Source organism: Gopherus flavomarginatus, chromosome 3, assembly GCF_025201925.1.
Source record: "Gopherus flavomarginatus isolate rGopFla2 chromosome 3, rGopFla2.mat.asm, whole genome shotgun sequence".
Taxonomy (NCBI): Eukaryota; Metazoa; Chordata; order Testudines; family Testudinidae; genus Gopherus; species Gopherus flavomarginatus.
Genome location: NC_066619.1, coordinates 200,041,020 through 200,060,766, shown reverse-complemented (window position 1 = coordinate 200,060,766; position 19,747 = coordinate 200,041,020). Strand labels below are relative to the sequence as shown.

The 19,747-nt window shown below is 40.1% G+C and overlaps 1 protein-coding gene across 1 annotated transcript in view; it reads left to right on the top strand.

Annotated features, from left to right (window-relative positions):
* The first annotated feature begins 15,216 nt into the window (after positions 1 to 15,216).
* The window catches only part of IQCM (IQ motif containing M), a 117,026-nt gene continuing 112,495 nt past the window's right edge, over positions 15,217 to 19,747 (top strand). Inside the window, exons 1-2 of the mRNA XM_050945494.1 lie at positions 15,217 to 15,319; positions 18,451 to 18,554. Coding sequence (XP_050801451.1) covers positions 15,217 to 15,319; positions 18,451 to 18,554 — 207 coding nt within the window. The remainder of the gene's footprint in view (positions 15,320 to 18,450; positions 18,555 to 19,747) is intronic.

The window sequence follows — 19,747 nt, the reverse complement described above, 5'->3', positions numbered from 1 at the left end:
TCAAGTTTGACCTCATTTTGTGTTGCTTTCAGTAACCTCTTCACACGTGTCTGAACATCAGAATGATCTTTTATAACTTTTACCCACAAGATTTATTTCAAAATTCATAAACAACACTGTTTAATGCTGAAGATCATGCTCCCATTGAAGTCCAGTAACTTTAGAGATGAAATAAAGAACTGGGTCTTGTTCACAAACACTTTGGGTGAGCTGTAAGGAAAATGAAAGCATGTACAGACTCATAATTTTACTTTTGAAAACTATCTAAAATCTAGGCAATAAGACATGCACAGGTAGTGTATTTTGGGTGATAATAGTTTTCTTAGATGGTGTTACAAGGCACATGGCTGAACGCTGAGTACCTTTAACACTAATGAAATGTATCAAACCTATAGAAGTGCCCTTACTGGAGCATCTTGATACTAATATGAAACCAAATAGAACTATTAATGCTCTCAATATTACTTATATGGGTGTAACAGCAGTTACAAAGAGCCAAGTAGAAGGCTCCATTTCTGTCCAGAGTCCTAAAGCTGTATCTAAATTTTTGTATAAGTTAGGATACTAACAAATCTAAAATGCCTAAGGCGAAAATATACATGTACTACAGTACTGGTACCTTCCCTCTAAATTTTCTATTGACTTGTTGCTAATATTTGGATGCTCATATCCCTGGTTCATGTCCCACATTAGGCATGAAAATGCTGCTCTGGGTTTAAAAGTCCCTTGTGTTATTACTGGCTATGGGAATTCCTGGTGTGTGCATTTGCATCCCAACATCCATGATTGAATCAGAGCTGCTCTTGTGCTGATGCTCTTGCAGCACACAGTCATTTTATAGAAATGCTGGGAACTGAGCTCTGGGACAAACATACACTGTCTCACTGTCTGGCATGTAACTTTTCCATAGTCGTCAATATGTAAAACTAAATGGTAGAGCAACAACATTGATTAAAATGGGACAAATCAAATGGGTGCAATGTTTGCTTTCTGGACTGAGGCTGAAACCATACATTACTGTGACCAAGCTCACACTTTCACCGATTCAGAGAAAATGTGACTAGCTGAGCAGTGAATATTTCCCCAACTTTCATATTCAGACTAGAACGTGCATTTTTTTTATTTCTGAAAAACATCCCGCATGACCCCTCAAAAGGCTTATTAGTAAACTACTTTGAATGCAACATTTAAAATGAATGGGATTCTTCTGAAAAACAACCCTGGAGCAGACAAGAAGGCATTTGTTTGGGAGGGGGATGTTGTAGGAGGTTGTTCTCCTCACGCTGCTACCTGAGGCCTGGGTAGCCAGCATGGGCATAAGGGTACCTCTTATCCTCTCTTATAGCCTTGGGCAGTCACAAAAGCCAGGCCATAGTTTGACTCATAATGACGAGAATGACTACAACAATCAGTGTAGAACAGTATGGGGAGTTTTCTGTTTTAAGTGATTTTTCTTTTGGTGCCTACGGTGTAGTCTTGCATTAAAGCCCATCTTACAGGATAGCATGCACATAGGCACCATAAGATCCTCTTCTCTGCCAATATGCATAAACTCTGTAATCCCCAGGGTTGACATGGTAATTGTGTCTCCATGCTCATTCACTCCTTGCTTCTCTATTGACACTACTGAAAAGGGTGGCAGTTGTGTTGATTTTTGTGATGTGGGAAGCCTGTCCACTAGGAGCTGGAGAGCTTGGACTGAGTCCATCTACATTGACGCCAAACAGCTGTTGGATGGTAATAACTTTAGGGCATAACAGATTGGGAGCGGAACATTTAATCTAGAAATTAAAGACTGCTGCATCCCATTAGTAAGTCCCAAAGCCATCCAGTTCCCTTGATAGTGGATTTTTAAAAAATGTGATTCCTCCTTAAATAATATTTTAAACATTGAAAAAATAAACATTTATACTGTATAGTAGTAGATCTCGTCATTTAAGTATGTAATATATTAAAGCTAAATGATGTGAATTTATCTTGCATTTTCAAGGGGGGCCTTCAATTTACCCAGTGTTTCCACATGCGTGCATGATGAAATTCCTTGGTTTCAGATGCAACACAAAGGTAAATGTTGTTCTTATTAATGGCATTAGATTTTATTTGCATTATGTTGCATTCATCATAAAAAAAGTTCGTTTATATTTTTAACTGTTATGATAAAAATATTTTGAAGCAATATCTCACTTTGAGTTTAGAAATTCCAGGAAAAGGTAGAAGGAAATAAAGAAATTAATCTTGGCTAGTTAATAATTCACTGTAAACCTAAGAGTTCTTGTATTCCAAGGACACCACTGAGTAGGTGGTCAGGCTTTGTGAGCTGGATTGAATCCTATATGTCTCATTAGAACCGAAAGAAAGAAGTTACAGGATGGTTTACCTGCACCAATGCTTTGATTCCTATCTTTCTGCTGCAATATACTACATATATGCTGAACACATATAAAAGATTCTGTCAACCCTTTGGCAAGAAAGCTTTGGTGTCTGCACATGGGTAAGAACTCTTCTTGGCTGATTGACAATACAGTTGCAGTTAACAATCCTGTGTAGTCAGTGACTATAACAGAGTAATGGGGGACGGGGGAGCCAGGATGAATTGCATTCTTGTACCATTTTAGACTCCTGGTTCTGCATCAGAATCTGGTAGCAGGCACCCCTACACTTTTGCGGATACTCAGTGACATCAATGTGACTCTGCATGGCTATAGGGGTCTACACTAGTGGATCCTGATGTGGGACTGGAACTTTAATCACTGACTCTTTGAATTTTTTCATCAGTCAGTGTGCACTGAAAACTGGGTAAAATGGCTGGACATTTCTGCAAATGAGATGTTTGTCTGAATTGAGTTTGTTACTGTTTCTGCTAATCAAGGAAAAATATGTTTGCTATAATTGCCTCATTGGGTATATCTACACTGAAATTAGAAACCTGTGGCTGGCTTGTGCCAGCTGACTTGGGCCCACAGAGCTCAGGCTAAGGGGCTGTTTAATTGTGGGATAGACATTCTGGATGAGGGTGAATCCCAGGCTCTAGAACCCTGAGGGATGGGAAAGTCCCAGAGCTTGGACTGCAGCCCAAGCCTGAATGTTTACACTGCAATTAAGCAGCCCCGCAAGCCCGAATGAGCTTGCATGTCCCAGCCATGGGTGTCTAATTGCAATGTAGACATACATTGAGAGCTCTAACACAGATTACCAGACTCTGAATCATGATAGTCACAAAACATTTTGTTACCCTACTGTACTTAGCAAGTCAGCCCATGTATATTTAACAGCAAAATGATCTGTCTGTTTTGATCTTGTCTTTTTTTTCTGTGCACCAGACAGTCTTAGCATGAGAAAAGGTAAGGCTATTTAAAAAAGAAAAAAGGCAACACTGAGCTCTGAAAGCATCAGACATTCAGAATGAGTAGAAATCCATTCTTTCTGTTAGCCGTAGTCAAGATAGCTACACATGCACAATCTTAATTTTTTCCTACTGTAGAAAAAAATAACAGGCTAAAAACAGTATTTGCACTGTAAATAAATGTGCTGATAGTGAAACACTGACAACTTTATTTTATTGTTCTTTGGGACTAGATTGCAACATAACAATCTGCTCTAGATTGTGTATAATCCCTGAAGGTCAGGGAGGGAATTGTGACTCTTGATTCCAAGTCTCTCTCTGGTCCACCCCTTGTTACAGGGAGAAAACAATTTGCTGCTGTCTGTACCAGTTTTGGACTACTTTCCTCTCCAATCTGGCTGAGCTCTGCTGGCCAGCATACTGGGGTGGAAGGTGGGAGGTCATAGTCAATGTTCTCCCTGTTCCCTGCTTTTACTAACCACTTTGTCCGCACCTGTGCAGGAGGGGAATAGCAGGCCTTTGGTGCCTTCCCTCCCCCACTTAGTGTGACCTGAGATGTCTTTAGCCCATACAATAGAGTCGAGGGCATAGGACATGAACTAATCTTGCTCTTTATTAGTGGCATAGAAGAATTTATTAAAAATTGTAATGTGTTTGTAATACTCATATTGTAGAGGTTAAAGAAATATAACCAATCATGTTGTGAAGAAACCTGCAATGCAGTAGTTCTTACTCTGTGGAGACTGTCTTTGTTGGGGACTATTGCTCTGAAATGTAATGTCTGATCTGTATGATGGGAGCTTATGTGGTGCTCCAGTGATGTCATTGCTGGGATTCCATGTGGACTTAAGTATGGATCTGTGCTGATTGGATTATAGGACTGGGGCCATGGAAAACAGGAAAGAAAGGGAGAGAGTAAAGTAAATAAAGAATTTTTGAAAACTAACTTATTGATCATTTTCTTAGTACTAGCTTTTCTGTACTCATAATTTTATAGAATTGGCAGAAAGCTGATGTTAAGCACACTACATGTTCTACATAACAAAAACTCTACCTGTCATTTCTTCTCTGCTAATGGATAGACATAAATACATCGTTATCTGTATAAACATTCTTTCAAGAGAAAATGTTTTTAACAATTCCTGTAAATTTTTACATTTTCATATTTCATTATTTTTTGTACAATGCCATTTTTGTTCCATTAGTAAAAAAAGCAAGTTGTACAGACAGTTTTGAGCTCAAAGGGATTCCATCTTAGATTATGATAGCTTTTATCGTTGGTAAATAGGAACTGATAAGAGGTGGTGATGGAAATGGTCAGGAACATATGAGAGAAATATTTTGTCTAATTTAGTCAATTTTGCCACTATTAATCAAAGAGCATTCGAGTCCCTGTTGAACTATCTGACTACATCAGACATTCATTAAATAAATTTATTTGATGAAAAAAAGCTATATTCACCATCTGGCAGGTATCATTTGACTGGCTCTGTTCTAAAGTAAGGGGGGAAAAGATTTTCTAATATCCTCTGGGAGTGGAAATTGCCAAATGTTTGAAGTGTTCTTTCAGATTTCAGATATTTTTCCCTAGTCGAAGCTTATTTTAAACAATAAATAGTAGTTCCTGTGAAGGTAATTTACTCATTGTTAATTAGAAGAGGCTAATGCATTGTTGTGAAGGACGAATAATTTATATAACTAAGAAAATTACTTGATATGGAGCAGGGATTCCAGAACAGTAGTATAAACAGCAGTGCTTGTGCATGTGCCAAGCTGGGCATGCACAAAAACTGTTGTTGTCCCATATTGCATATGGACATAACTTAAGTTGACAGTAAAGACTGGGTATGGTCCATTTTATAATTTATGGCAGAAATATCAACCTATCTTTTGCCAAAAATGAATAAAAGGATATTTATGTCTCACACACACACGCTAGCTTGGTAATACAGATCCTGAAAAGATTCTCAAAAAGAACTAGATAAATTCATGGAGGATTGGTCCAGGGATGGTATCCCTAGTCTCTGTTTGCCAGAAGTTGGGAATTGGCAACGGGATGAATCACTTGATGATTGTCTGTTTTGTTCATTCCCTCTGGGGCACCTGGCATTGGCCACTGTCGGAAGACAAGATACTGGGCTAGATGGACCTTTAGTCTGACCCAGTATGGCTGTTCTTATGAATGTGATCCTATGACCAATACATGGATTACCGCCATCTTGCTTGAATAGAGCATCCATTCTTGTCAGCATTTCCACTCTAGCCTCAGAATCCAAAAGGGGTGTTCTGCAGGTGAAGGGATCTGCAAGTAGGCATAGGGAATGGAGTAGGCTGGTGGAAGGAGCCTGGGTGGAAGGAGCCTGGGTGATATATAATATCCTTAATCTCTCCTTGTGAAGTAAAGATATTACAGATTTAGGTACTTCCTAGTGAGAATCCTTCTTCAAGGTGGTGGGGGGATCTGGGAGTAGATGCTGGCTAGGGAAGGTCTGGTGTCAGAACTCCAATGGAGCATTGCTATCAGACACCAGGGGTTGGGATGTGGTGGGGGGAGGGCAGGGTTTTGGAGTGGAGCCTGGAGCTGGAACGTGGAGCAGCTGTGGAGCAGTAGAGTTGCAGGTTTTTGCCTGGAGCTGGAGTGGAGCCAGAGCACAGCCCCAAAGTCCTGGGGGAGGGACTCTTTAGGACACAACTAGTGGGAGACAGAGAGCATCCCTGAAAATGGTCCTGGCCTCTTGGATGTCCCCTGGGGTCTGCAAGGATCTGTGGGATTTGTGGGCTGGTCTTTTGGCATGTTTTGCTGGAGTTCAAGCCTGTTTTCTCCATTCTTCCTATTCCAATGGTGAACTCTTGTGAGGAGAACCTTGAAAAATTCCTGACCCTTAAATCCTGCTCCAGGATATTCCCAACGGAAGGATGATTGAACCCAAAATGTTTTACTTAGACAAACTGAAGAATTAAAGATAGCCCTGTATCAGCCAAAAACAATCCAAACCAAAGGAAATAATGACAAATGTATGAAAAGTCAAACACATTTGATTGATCAGGAAGTAATGTCAGAAACTTCCCATTGACTTGGTTCATTCTTATTCGTGAACAGTGATGAGTCCCAGCTAAGCATTGCCTTGAACTTGGTTCAGCTTTCCACTCTAACTGACCTCCACATAGACTGTCCACAACTAGAGTCCCTCTGCTAGCACAGAACTGACAGTGAGTCAAGTCCAATGTGCGTGTGTTTGCAAAAGATTTTCTGTCCCTTTTCCATTTTCCCCCCTGCTCCTTCCATACCTAGGTAGGGTTGCTAACTTTCTAATTGCTGAAAACTGAACACCCTGGCCCCTTCCCCTGTCCTGCCTCTTCCTCCAAGGCCCCATGACTGCCCCACCTCTTCCCCCAAGGCTCAGCTTAGGAACATCCAGAGCATGGGCTTGCAACCCTACCCATCTTAGCTAATAGCCATTGATGGACCTATCTTTCATGAACATATCTATTTCTTTTCTGAACCCAGTTCTACCTTTGGCTTTCACAACATCCCATGACAACGAGTTGTGCATTGTCTAAAGAAGTACTTCCTTTTGTTTGTTTTAACCTTTAGCTATTAATTTCATTGGGTGACCCCTGATTCTTGGGTTATGTGAAGGGGTGAATAACACTTTTCTTCTCCACACCATTCATGATTTTATAGGCCTCTATCAATTCCCCCCCTCACTTAGTCATCTCTTTTCTAAGCTGAACAGTCCCAGTCTCTTCAGTCTCTCCTCGTATGGAAGCTGTTCCATAGCCTTAATTATTTTTTGTTGCCCTTCTCTGTACATTTTGCATTTCTAATATATCATTTTTGAGATGTGGTGACCAGAACTGCATGAGGGATTCAAGGTGTCATGTACCATGGAATTATATAGTGGCATTGTGATATTTTCTGTCTTATTGTCTATCCTTTTCCTAGTGATTGCTAACATTGTTTTAGCTTTTTTTTGACTAATGCTGCACATTTGAGCTGATGTTTTTCAGAGGACTATCCATGATGACTCCAAGATCTCTTTGTGTAACAGCTAATTTAGAACCTATCATTTTTATGTATTATTTTTATGCATTCTGATCTGCATAGGGAGATAAATTTTAACTACTAATCACAGTAATATTTATACTTCTCTAGCACCTAACCTCTGAAGGTCTCAAATCCTTTGATATTGATTGAGGTAGGTATGTATCATCAGTCCCTTTTATAGATATGAAGACTGAGGCATAGGGAGAATAAGTGACTTGCTTTTTGGATTTGTGGCAGGTTTAGCAATAGACTTCAGACCTCCGGACTCCTGAATTTGTGTATTAAGGATATGACCACTTTTTCAAAGGGAAAGGAATAGTATTAGATGAAGATATGCTGTCATCTTTAGTTTCCAATGCAGTTTCCTTTTCAGTCACTTTGTTGTTTTATCAAATGGTGGGGTTATGGAAATTAGCACTAGTTCCACTACATTTTCCAGATATCTTATGCAATTTGTGAGTGTTATGCTTTGTGCTGCTGGTTCATATCCACTTTATAACGGGAAGCAGATAGAAAAGATTATTTTTCTTGCTGGATTCCCCACAGTTCATGTAAATAGATCTATCATACAAACACACTTGTTTGATAATATGAAAATACTCATCTAATGGGGCTGGTTCATGGGGAAAGGATGCAAAGTGTCACTTCATTTTGTAAAGGAGGGTACTGATTGAAATTGTGTCATGCAGTGGGAAAAAGAGAAAAAGCATAGTGGTGCAAATAAGCAGAGCGCTTACAAGAACTGTTTGTAGCATAAAAAGGAAAGAGGCGGAGCAATCTCATCTCATCAGACAGGAAAAGAATCTGACCTTTAATAAAAACATTCACACTACATTGTTCATGGCATTTAAATATTCTGTTGACAATGAAATCAAGGGTAGTTTAGAGCCCTTACAGCTGGCTTAGTTTCTGAAGTACTTGAGTAAATGAGCTCATTCTGCATATATTCTGAAATAGACTTTTGCTGCCCTAGCAAAGGCAGAGACATTCTGAACCCCAGGTTTCATTCCTTCCTATGTTCTTTCAGTCCTGTTTTTTTCTCTTCTCATTTGCAACAGCCCTTAGCAAAAAAAACAAAACAAAAAACACTGAAGTGAACAGAGCTTGTTTTGGGGTGGCATCTTCAGACGTATTTCTGCAAGGATCTAGTAGACAATCTTTATGAGCACTACTATATTTTTAGTAGTACTCTCACTTGACTATCAAATACAGAACTTAACAATAGTAATTACTGCAAAAGTACCAAGGTCCCAAAGTAGCACTGCTCACTTCAGTGAAAAGCTGCTGTGAAAACACATTTAAAAAATAACCCATGGTGACAAGAGTAGGGGAAAGGAAGAGTCTGCGGTTCAAAGTGCTTTTTCTAAGGGAGCATAATGCATTTATATGAATATAGGACTCTTTCCCCACCTTTTCTTTGCATTTTCACTATTATGGAACTTGTCTATGTGAGTCTAGGAGTCAACTGAGTACTTTAAATCATAGATGTGCATGATTAAGGCAAAGGACATCCATGAAGTAGGGCCTGATTGGGGAGTTAGGAATGGGTTCCCTTTTGTCTGAGTTTACTTGAGGATGAAGGTTGAGATCACAGTGAGCTAGACACACCAGTGAAAGAAAGATCCATCCTGAGGAGGGATGGGAAGTAAGACTTGCGGTAAGCAGGGAAAGGTGGGGAGAGGGAAAAGAAGAGAATGCTCTGTGGGAAGAAAAACCTTGGGTTGAGATCCTAAAAGAAAAGGGAAAGAAAAGAGGGAGAGATGGAGAAAGTCCTATGGAGGGTGTGTGGAAAGCTAAGATCTTTGTGCTGAAGATTTTTAGGGAAATCTCCCACCATGCTCCCGCACTGGTCCAACTCCACTGGTGATAGCCCTAGAAGGAGACTGGTACATAAAAGCTGCTGGTATTTTTGCCACTGTCCCTGCCTATGAAGGATTCTGTAGTTCTAATATTACTTCAATGAGGTTCAGTCCTAGTTACTGTCATAATCTTCATTTCCATACAGTAATTGTGCAGTGATGCACAATGGAAGGCTCTGTGCATGCTCTACCAATCTTAGTGGACATTTCTAAATCTTCAAAAATGCAGCTCAAATACAGTAGTGCTGGAAAATTTTTAATAGTGGTGGTCCTGAAAGCCAGCCTCCTTAACCCGTCTGTGCCCCCACCCAGCTGGGGCCAGGAGCAGAGCAGTGTATCCGGGAAGGGGGGGCCTGGACAGAGGTAAGGGGGCCAAGGCTGGGGCCACAGGTGGGATGGGGGCAGGACTGGGAGCAGAATCTGGGGTACGAGGCTGGCAGCCAGGACCATGCACATGGGGCCAGGAGCGGAGACCCATGTAAAACCTGGAGGTGCTGCAGCACCCTAAAATCCCTAGTTCCCACACCTATGCCAAAATAGTAAAGTTGGTCAAAATTTTTTAAAAAAGTTGAAAAATGGCTTTTTTCGGGAAATGTAAATTTTAACGAGAAATTATATTTTTTTCCAAAATTTTCCATTTTATTTTTGATAAAACCTGACAATGAAACTTTATTTTTCATTTTCTATTTCCTTTTTTGAGGATGGAGGTGTGAGGGGGCGGGTTGCAAAATTAATAAAAGATGAGGGGGAGAGGAGGAAACTTCCCCTCATGAAATTTTTCTAAAATGAAATTTTTCAATAATTCTTTTCATGATAAATTTCAGATAAAATATCATTCCCTTTCTAAACCTTTAGAATTAAAAAAATCATTTTTAAAGTAACAAAGCTGTTTGTTTTTAACCGGTTTTAAAAATAGCTTTAAATATCCTATTTTATTCCTGCCTCAAGGACACTCACTCAAATATTATTTACTATCTCTTACGTCTATTATTCAGCTATCTCACAGTTTCTTTCCCTTAGCTCAGTGTTTCTCAAACTGGGGTTGCCGCTTGTTTATGGAAAGCCCCTGGTGGGCCAGGCCAGTTTGTTTACCTGCCCTGTCCGCAGGTCCAGCCGATCACCGCTCCCACTGGCTGCGCTTCACTGCTCCAGCCCAATGGAAGCTGTTGGAAGTGGCGGCCAGTAAGTCCCTTGGCTTGCGCCGCTTCCAGCAGCTCCCATTGGCCTGCAGCAGCGAACCGCAGCCAATGGTAGTGGTGATCGGCTGGACCTGTGGACGGGGCAGGTAAAGAAACTGGCCCTGCCTGCCAGGGGCTTTCCCTTCAAATGCTGTGACCTCAGTTTGAGAAACACTGCCTTAGCTTCTATAACTTTGTGTACTGTACTGTAGGTGCCGCCATGCCGTTTAGCCACAATTCCATAGCAGAGACTCTGAGTGAAATCCTGGCCGCATTGAAGTCAATTGGAGTTTTGTGATTGATTACAATGGGGCCAGCATTTCGCTCTCTGTCTCCCAAATCATGCATTTCCTGCCAAACTATGGTTTACAAGGCCATTTTGTGGGAGCTTAGTTTCTATACTGCAGTCCAGATTGATGACTCCGCCCTCTCTCCAGTGCTGTGAATTTTAATTGTGCTAGCTGAACAACAGAGCGAGGCAAGTGACCGTGAAGTTTGTTAGGCTGGTGAAGAGGCTTCAAGATTTCTTATGTACTAAAACAAAGTTGATGAATCCATGGTGTAGGTAGGACACTTAACTTTCTCCTTAACATGGTGAAACTTTTAGATCAGCAAAGGTAATCAAATTTCTAATTAATATCCTGGAACACTTAATTTTTTTAATGCATTAAAATATACTTTATATAAACAAATGTATCTTCAGCACTGGGTAGCAGGCTCATGGATAAATCCAGATTGTTCAAAGCAGCTACCATTATTTTTTACTATCCTAACTGGATATTGAGGATTAGAGAAAATTGTACAAAATGTGATGGCACCATATCTCACTTCTTTATTCAGAGAAAAACTAAAGTGGAGACTGAATTGTTTACTGCTTGAATTGTGTTTAGAAAAACTATACTACATTAAGCAGGGATTAATCTATTTTAACTATAGAATGAGTCTATTCAGTTACAGTATATACTGATTGAATTGGTATATGGAAATATATCTCCCTTTTAATCACAATTCATTTAATCGGGGTTTGTGCTAAGTTGAGAACACTGTAATAGTAAGCCGGATGTAGACAAAGGATGTTTATTTCATGCATGTAAATGTTTTAAACATGAGTTGGCAAAAACACTGCATAAAATGTGCTACAATGCAAATGGCTTTTTAAAAACAAAACTTGGCTGTTTTATTTGCCTGTTAAGTTAGCTTTAGCAGTTCTTAGAAATGTCATTTATTAAATGTCACGTTAATTACTTGTAATATCAATCCTGAAAAGCAAACCTTTGCAAATGCAGTTTCTGAGGCTTTGTTCTTCTCTGTTTGTAGTCTGTCTGGTACATTTCTACTGAGTAAACAAAATGAGGATTTCACTTGGACACTAAACTAGTAGCTAAAAATTTAAGTCTGGTGGGTCCGTTTGAGGATTTTTTAAAATTCTTTAATTAAAAGAAATGCAGAATCTATTTTAATTTTAAACTAAGGGGCAATATTTTAGAATAGCTGTAAAGTGGATACACTCATTCATCTCTCAGTATCACTCAGCCTTGCTCTGCAGGGACCATCTCTGGGTTGAGAGGATATAGTCTACATGCCCATTGAGTACGTGGGCTCTCTGCTGAGGCTGACAACAAAGGTACAATTAGTGCTGATTCAGTGGCTGTATCTGTAATATGAACCATTTCACATTATGTTGGCCATTAGGCATTGGAAGCATATCACTAACAATAGCAGCAATCTTAGAAACAGTACCTGAGCTGCTGTTCCTGAAAGGGGGAGGCTGAATAAGGGGGTCAGCGTGTGTCTTTATTTCTACCAATGCTTTATGTATGTGGCCAGCTCAAACATGCAGGGAAGATCGAGATAGAGTTATGTGTCCTACTGAAAAATTAGGGACCTAAATCAGTTAGGCATTGTAATGAGGAATGCTGCAACACCTAAACATATCTTTAAAAATCTGGGCCTCACTGATTTGCTCAAGGTCACACAGGAGGTCTGTGTCAGAGCCAGCAATTTAACCCAAATCTCCTGAGCTGGGGCCCAGTGCTTGAGACATAAGAATCTTGTTCCGCCTTGAGATGAAACACATTTTTAAAAAAAGAAGAAAGCCATATCATATTAACGTAGTGTGTTAAGATAGCTTTTAAAAGCAGTACATAATAGGATTTCTTATGACTCCCTAAATGCTCTTGCACCTAATTTTAACAGAGAACTCTCAATGACATCATAGTCTTGTAAATTAGAGGAATTTATCATGTATTCCTCACTACACAGCAACTGAGTTTGGCACTGTTCATAACAATATAACAGCCCCCTGTCCCATGAAACATGTTTGATTGTATTGAATCCCTTGGTCACCTGACAAATACAGGAATGTTGGTGTAAATTTTATTTAAATGTTGGTATGTTTTTTATTTATTTTTTTAATTATAAACATAAAAATATGGACAGTGAGTGAAATCACATAGGCAGGTTCCCTAATAAACCTGACTCTTATTTACACTGGAGCCTATTTACACCACTCTGACAGTGTAAAAGGCCTTAAAGTGGGCATAATTACATTTCATGCTCATGCTAAGGTCCCTTTACATGGCCAGAATGGTGCAAAGGGGATTCAGTGGCAATAACATCTGGTCCAATGTTTTACCTGTTCAGTTATATTCTGCAATTTTAAATTGATATAACAGATGCAATCTAACAGTTCAAATCAACCCTCCGACTGTTATTTATTCAAACAATTAGGATTTAAATTGACGAATAGGATCCGCCTCCTTTTTTTAATTACGCTGATAATCAAAGTATGAAGTGCTAATTCTATCTTTCAGCTATTAATTGTTTGTAAGTACCTGAAGATTAAAACTGAATGTCCAATTAAAAAAGGCATTAAACAGTTGAAAGTTTATAAAAAGATAACACAAGTTTTGAATTAAATGGTCATTAGGGACGAGAGTGCTGCTGAGAGCCATGATTGTAAAAATTACTTTTCCCCACCTTTTTATAGCTTCCACAGGATTTCAGCATCAACCTTGCTAGCTCTTAATTTGTTCTTCATTTGGTTCATAAGTAGAAGTCAATGAAACAACTCCTGACTGGCCTCACTGAAAAGTTGTTTATGGTAAAGGGCAAGATAAAGATATCTTCCTGCCAAGGTGGAGCACAGAGCAATGGGAAATAAAAGGGCCAGATGTTTGTTTGTAAGAAGTGGCACAAAAGGTGGGAAGGCAGGGATAGGGAGGAATTCACAAGGGGGACCTAGGCATTACTACATTAGCGTGGCAGTGCCTGACTTTTAAGTGTCCTGCTGCCAAGTGAAATTCACAGTTAGTTGGCCAGGCTCCCCATAAATACATGGGGAGAGGTAGGCACAGAAGAATGGGATTCACAAAAGCCAGCATGCTGAGAGGTGTATCATGATCAGTGGCACTGGAGTCAGAGGGCCCATATTCCCTGGAGTGACCTGCTATTGATGAGACCCCAGGATAACAAGAAACACTGGAGAATTAGACTGGACGCAACTCAGCTACATGGACAGAGCAGTCATAGAATCATAAAATATTAGGGTTGGAAGGGACCTCAGGAGGTCATCTAGTCAACCCCCCTGCTCAAAGCAGGACCAATCCCCAACTATTTATTTTACCCCAGCTCCCTAAATGGCTCCCTCAAGGGTTGAACTCACAACCCTAGGTTTAGCAGGCCAATGCTCAAACCAGTCCAAAGGACATAAAGTTCCACATTTTCAACTTAACTTGCATTCAGCTTCACTCATTGTGAAAGAAACATGGTGGCAGGATCTGAGCTGTGAGTTCTCTGAAGTGCAGCAGCTGGCAGCATGAGCCATGGAAGTCAGTGTGAAGCTTCCTGAGCCCCTGAATTTTGCAGACCTAAGCGTAACCCAGTGATGAACCCAGTGGAAGGAGATGTTTGAGCTGTATGCAGATCTGACCAGGCAGGAGGGCACAACATCAGGAAAGTAAAACTATTATTTTATCTTATTGGAGAACAAGGCAGAGAGGGCTGCAGCTCACCACTGCCTCAATCCTCACAGTAGCCATTGGAGCCCCAGAGAGGTATTGCTCCCCAAAGGAGAATGCAACTGTGGAGTGACAGGTTTTTCACAAGAGACCTATCCGAAAGGGAGGGAATAATCTTTATGTAATTGCTACTACATGCAATTTTGGGGACCTCGAAGAGTTCCTGATTCAGGACAGATTGTCTCCAGCACTTGGGATCATCATTTTGGGACCGGTTGCTCTAGGAAGCTGATCTTACATTATACAGATGCTTGGTATATCCCAGAAGCCTCAAGAGAGAGGCTGAAAGCCCTACGGGGCACAACACCATGAGAAGTGCATGCAGTGAGAAGGAGAGCAGGTGGCCAGGGTTTCATACTGATAGTGAGATGCATTTTTTGTGGGAGACAGCATGATCGGATAAAAGAGAAGAGGCACAACTGTGACAGCATTGCAAGAATGTGGCAAGTTGAACCACTTAGCAGTGTGTGCAAGAGCAGAGAAAGGTCCCAGAAAGATTTGGTCAGATTTGTACAAGCAGAGGATAGCATATCGAATAATGGCAATGACATTGTGGCTTTCTCTTAGAGTCTGAGAACATATCAAGTTCAGGCTATTGGGACAGGAAAGCAACAAAGGGCAATGCCAACCTCCGAGCATAGAACAATTTTAACAGGGAAATGCGCTGTGTGTTTTCATCTGGATAGTGGGGCCTTCTGCAGTGTGATTCCTCAGGTTGAATTTGACGTGAACAGGTTGAGAAAACAGATTGAGCAGGCACATTCTAATTATGTACAATGAGAGAATAATGCAGGCCGTAAGAAACTGTAACTTCATAGCAACTTTCCTGAAAAACAACATATGGTACCAACTGAAGTTTGTGCTGGTGGATGGTAAGTGCCACAGACCCTTCTTAGGGAATACAGCAATACAAGTCCTGGATCTGATCCGGGTTCGGCATTAGAATTTTATAGCTACCATGCAAAAAGCAAAAGGGGAAGTCCCTTGGACAATGGAGACAATTTTAAAGCATATGAGGATGTTTTCAAAGATGAGAGGTACGTCAAAGGAAAACAGAGACTGGAAGTAGGCCCCACAAAGGAACCTGTGTGCTTACTATGATGGAAATTCCAGTGGCATTATGTAATCCAGTATACAAGGATCTTGAAAGCAGGGGTATCATAGCACCTGTAGAGGTCAGCACAGGCTGAGTAAGCAGCATGATGATGGTAAAGAAGCTATCAGGCAAATTACACATCTGCATAGATCTAAAGCCATTGAACTGTTTCCAGTACCCACTGCCCAAAATTGATGACATCTTGTCAGAACTTTCCAAAGCCAAAATTGTAATGATCTATGATATGAGGAATGGGTTTTGGAACAGAAGCCTGGAACAAGAGTCCAGCATGCTGACAAACTTCCCTGCAGTGGGCTATGGGACATTCTGGGGCAGGTCCCTCTCAATATCTTCTACTGTAGTTGTTCCACTGTGTAGTAATGATTATATATGCATTCAGCCAATGATAGAGAGTGAGTCAAAGGCATACCAAGATCCAATTACTGGAAGTCGAATTTAAACAAATTTAACCTTGAAATAATATGCAGTCTCCTAGTGCGCATAATTAAATATTGGAACAACAGAAGAGGTGATGGACTCGCCATCTCTTGGAGTATTTAAGAACAGATTAGATATCTTTCTATAAGATATTACTATTGGGATATCCAGGTGACAAAGAATGGCCTGTAATATATAGGAGGTCAGATGATGTGATGGTCTCTTTTGGCCTTAATTTCTATGAAACTATGAAAAATGAAGAATTTCAAAATTTTGCATACAACAAAATTTTCTAATTTATTTGGTTCAATTCAGTCAAAGCAATTCATTTTGTTTTCCACTTTAAAACAAAATTTTGTAACTGAAAAGGCATTTTGAAATGAAAAATTGAAAGTGTTGTTTTCCATTATTTATATAAGTAAACATATGTCAAAATCAACATATTCCTGTAAAATGTTTTGGTTTTGATTAATTGGTCTTTTTTAGTGTAAAAATATTCCATCAGAAAGTTTTCAACTAACTTTTTTTTTTAAGGCAATTACATGACTAATAAGCAAGGAAGTTTTCACTTAGCTTACAAAGTAGAGTTAACAGGCAACAGTATAATTCACAAGAAGTAAGTTTGAGTTTAGCGTTAACAGAATATAGTCCCATATTAATCTCCTGATTATAGAGCTAAATAAAAACTACATCAAAATTAAAAGGGAACATAATGAAGTCACCTAGGTAGATTCATGATGGACTTATGATATAGAATAAATGTATAGTAATTTTCACTGGAATTAAGTTTTAAGTAACAGAGGCATCATTCAGAAAAATTTTGTTGTGGGCAAAGTTGTACCAGCATCCCCACCTACACCTTCCCACTAAGTCTGTGGCTGCTCATGGAGGTTTAGCAAGCTGGTCTCATCCTAGAGAGGGGCAGAAAGGTGGTGTCCCAGTCCTATTCTGGGAGTAGGGATTGGCATTGGGCTGGGGCAGAAGGCTGTGTCTCACCAAAGGCCAGCCTCAAGCAGGGATTGGGGCCTACCTTGTTCCATGCTCAGATCTGGCCCAGGCTTCATCTGCTGCTTCCTGTCCAGCAAACGGGGGAAGGGACGATGCGGAAATGTGGTGATTAGGAGCCCCAGCCTGGCTTGGTCTGCCCTAGAACTGCCCCCACAGGCCTGGAGGAGACACCGCAGTGACAGCTACCGGGGAGCTATGAAAATTCGGGAGTACAAACCAAGATATGTGGGAACCCCGGCCACCCCTGCCCCATAGCAAATGATGCCCCTCTTATGTAATCAAAACTCTGCTACTCTCAAAACTGTGGAGGCTGATAACAGGCAGGTAAAACTAACAGGTAAAGGTTTGCTCAAAGCCAAAATAGAGTAGTGGGAAAAATCACATCTAACTCAAAACAAGGTGATGTATAGCCTTTCTTTTGTTTTTAAGACAGAAAACTATGTTTATAAAAATAATTGCAACTTTTTAGGGCATTTTAAATATAGTATATGACTATACTAGATTATGAACTAAATAGAGAGCTGGCACAAGGCTCTGGGGTATGTACACTGGAGCTGGCAGTGTGCCTCCCAGCCTGGGTAGACAGACACGGCTCAAGCTAGCATGTTAAAAATAGCCCTGTGGACATTTGGCATGGGAAAGCCCCAGAGGTGGTCGGACAGACTTGTACTTGGGTAGGTAGCCTATGCCACCGCCCATGCAGCAATGTCTGTGCTGCTATTTTTAGTATGCTAGCTTGAGCAGAGCTCTTGAGAGTCTGTCTACGCAGGCTGGGAGGCATACTTCCTGCTGCAAGATAGACATACCCTGTGTTGATCTAGACAGACACATAGATGTATCACAGAACAAGCTGACATTCTAATGGGCCCACCTCAGCCCTATTTCTGGTTTTTGCCCGGTATAGAGGCATTCTGGCTGGTAATTTCAGGACACATGAGAACCATAAGTCTTGCAGTAATGCATGCTTGGAAAAGGAAGCAGGAATATATGCGAGATTCCTTTCCTTGGTCTGGTAGGATATTTGGAGAGCTTCTTGTGAGCCTCTCCATGTAGAACACCTGGAGAGAAAGAGGCTACTGGGGGTCTCTGTTGGTAGTTTGTGACAGAATGTTGAGCTAAGCCCGAGGAGAAGGCTTGCAGAAATGGAGTTTCCTTTATAACTGTCTGAAAACTATTTGGGAGACTGGATTAAACCAGATCCCATCAGGAGCAATGGTTGAGATTTTACTAGTTTTGTTGTCATTGAACCAGATCCCAGGCAGGGTGATAATTATCTGAAGTTTGCTGTGGAAGTAGTTCCCACTTACAGGACTGATCCTGTACGAAGCGGGTGCCATTCCCATTGATATCTTTGGGAGTTGCGCCTACTAATATGAAGGCTCAATTTAGCCCAGTAGGATTAGTGGACACTTAATCTGGGTAAATAATGTATTATTCTAAACTGTGTTGATCTTTCTATAGGCAAAGTATACCAGGACTGGAGAGGGGTGGTATCACAAAAACCTTTAAATGTGCAAAAACGAATGAAGCAAAAGGCGCCAATAATAAAAGATTCAGACAAGGAGGTATGTAAAACTGCTCTCAGCTGATAAATGAAGAATAATTTCTAATACAGTATAGCATGAGAAATATGTACATTTTAATACTGAAATTTATTTTTTTTAACTGGGAGTTCATATAATCTATGCAACAGTATTATCAAACAGTGTGTTTCTTTTGAGGCTTTTCATTAGAAGGCTATACTAGTCATGTCTCTAATTTCTCCACAATCTTTCATATGCTTCCATGTATCCAGGGAGCCTAGGCTTAAACTTGACCAGTGTAGCATGTGCTAAAGGTCTTTCTACACTAGACATTTAAAGTATGTTAATTAGCATGTGATAGCCAATACATGCTCTCATCGCATCTTTAAATCCCCTTTTCTAGAAAATCCAAACTTTCTTTGAGAAAAGGAATTAGACAGCTCTATTTCTAGCTTGTTATTCACATCATTCGTTACCACAATAATTTTGTTTTGCCAAATTTGTCTTACTCTGTATTCTTCATCAATACGATTTCCTCTACTGAGCTTAAAAGAAAACACATGGAAATTGATCCAGCCCTCTGAAATGCAGTGTTGCAACAGGACTGTAACAATTTAAGTCACAATGATTAAAAAAAAAATTTAGACATTAAATACTGAAAAACATGCAGCGCTCCAAAAGGTGATGTTTACTCCAGTCTGTACAGTTACAACTGATGCAAAGTCTGAAATGAAATGAAATCATTTAACAAAAGTTAAATATATTTTATTTCTTAGCAAAAATCATTAGGAGGGACAGTGTGTTACAGGTTATTTATGGTATTTAGGGTAGTATCTTTAACTTTTAGATCTGAATATATTCTATTTTGTAAAATCGTTTTCTTACATATTTCAGCTTATCTGGGAATTCCTGTGAAGGTTGAAAGGCTTGTAGTAAGAAAAGTGGGAGGGTTATTTTCTTTAAATGTTCCTTTTGTTCTTAAAGGGGTCGAGGCGGCTTGATCTGTGAATAAAGCGTAGTATGAAAGAAGGGCAGAGGTTTGATAGCTTAAGTTGATTTGGACAGAATTCTGGATAGTCACAGCTGGAACCCTAGCAACTTGCATGATGTTATCGCTAAATGTCTCTTTTAATGATCGTGACTCAAGTAAATGAAACTTTCAGGTAGATATAGTCAATGGTTTTGTGTACTGTTTGTAAAACCCTTTCAATTGAGTCTTTGTGCCATAAGCACTC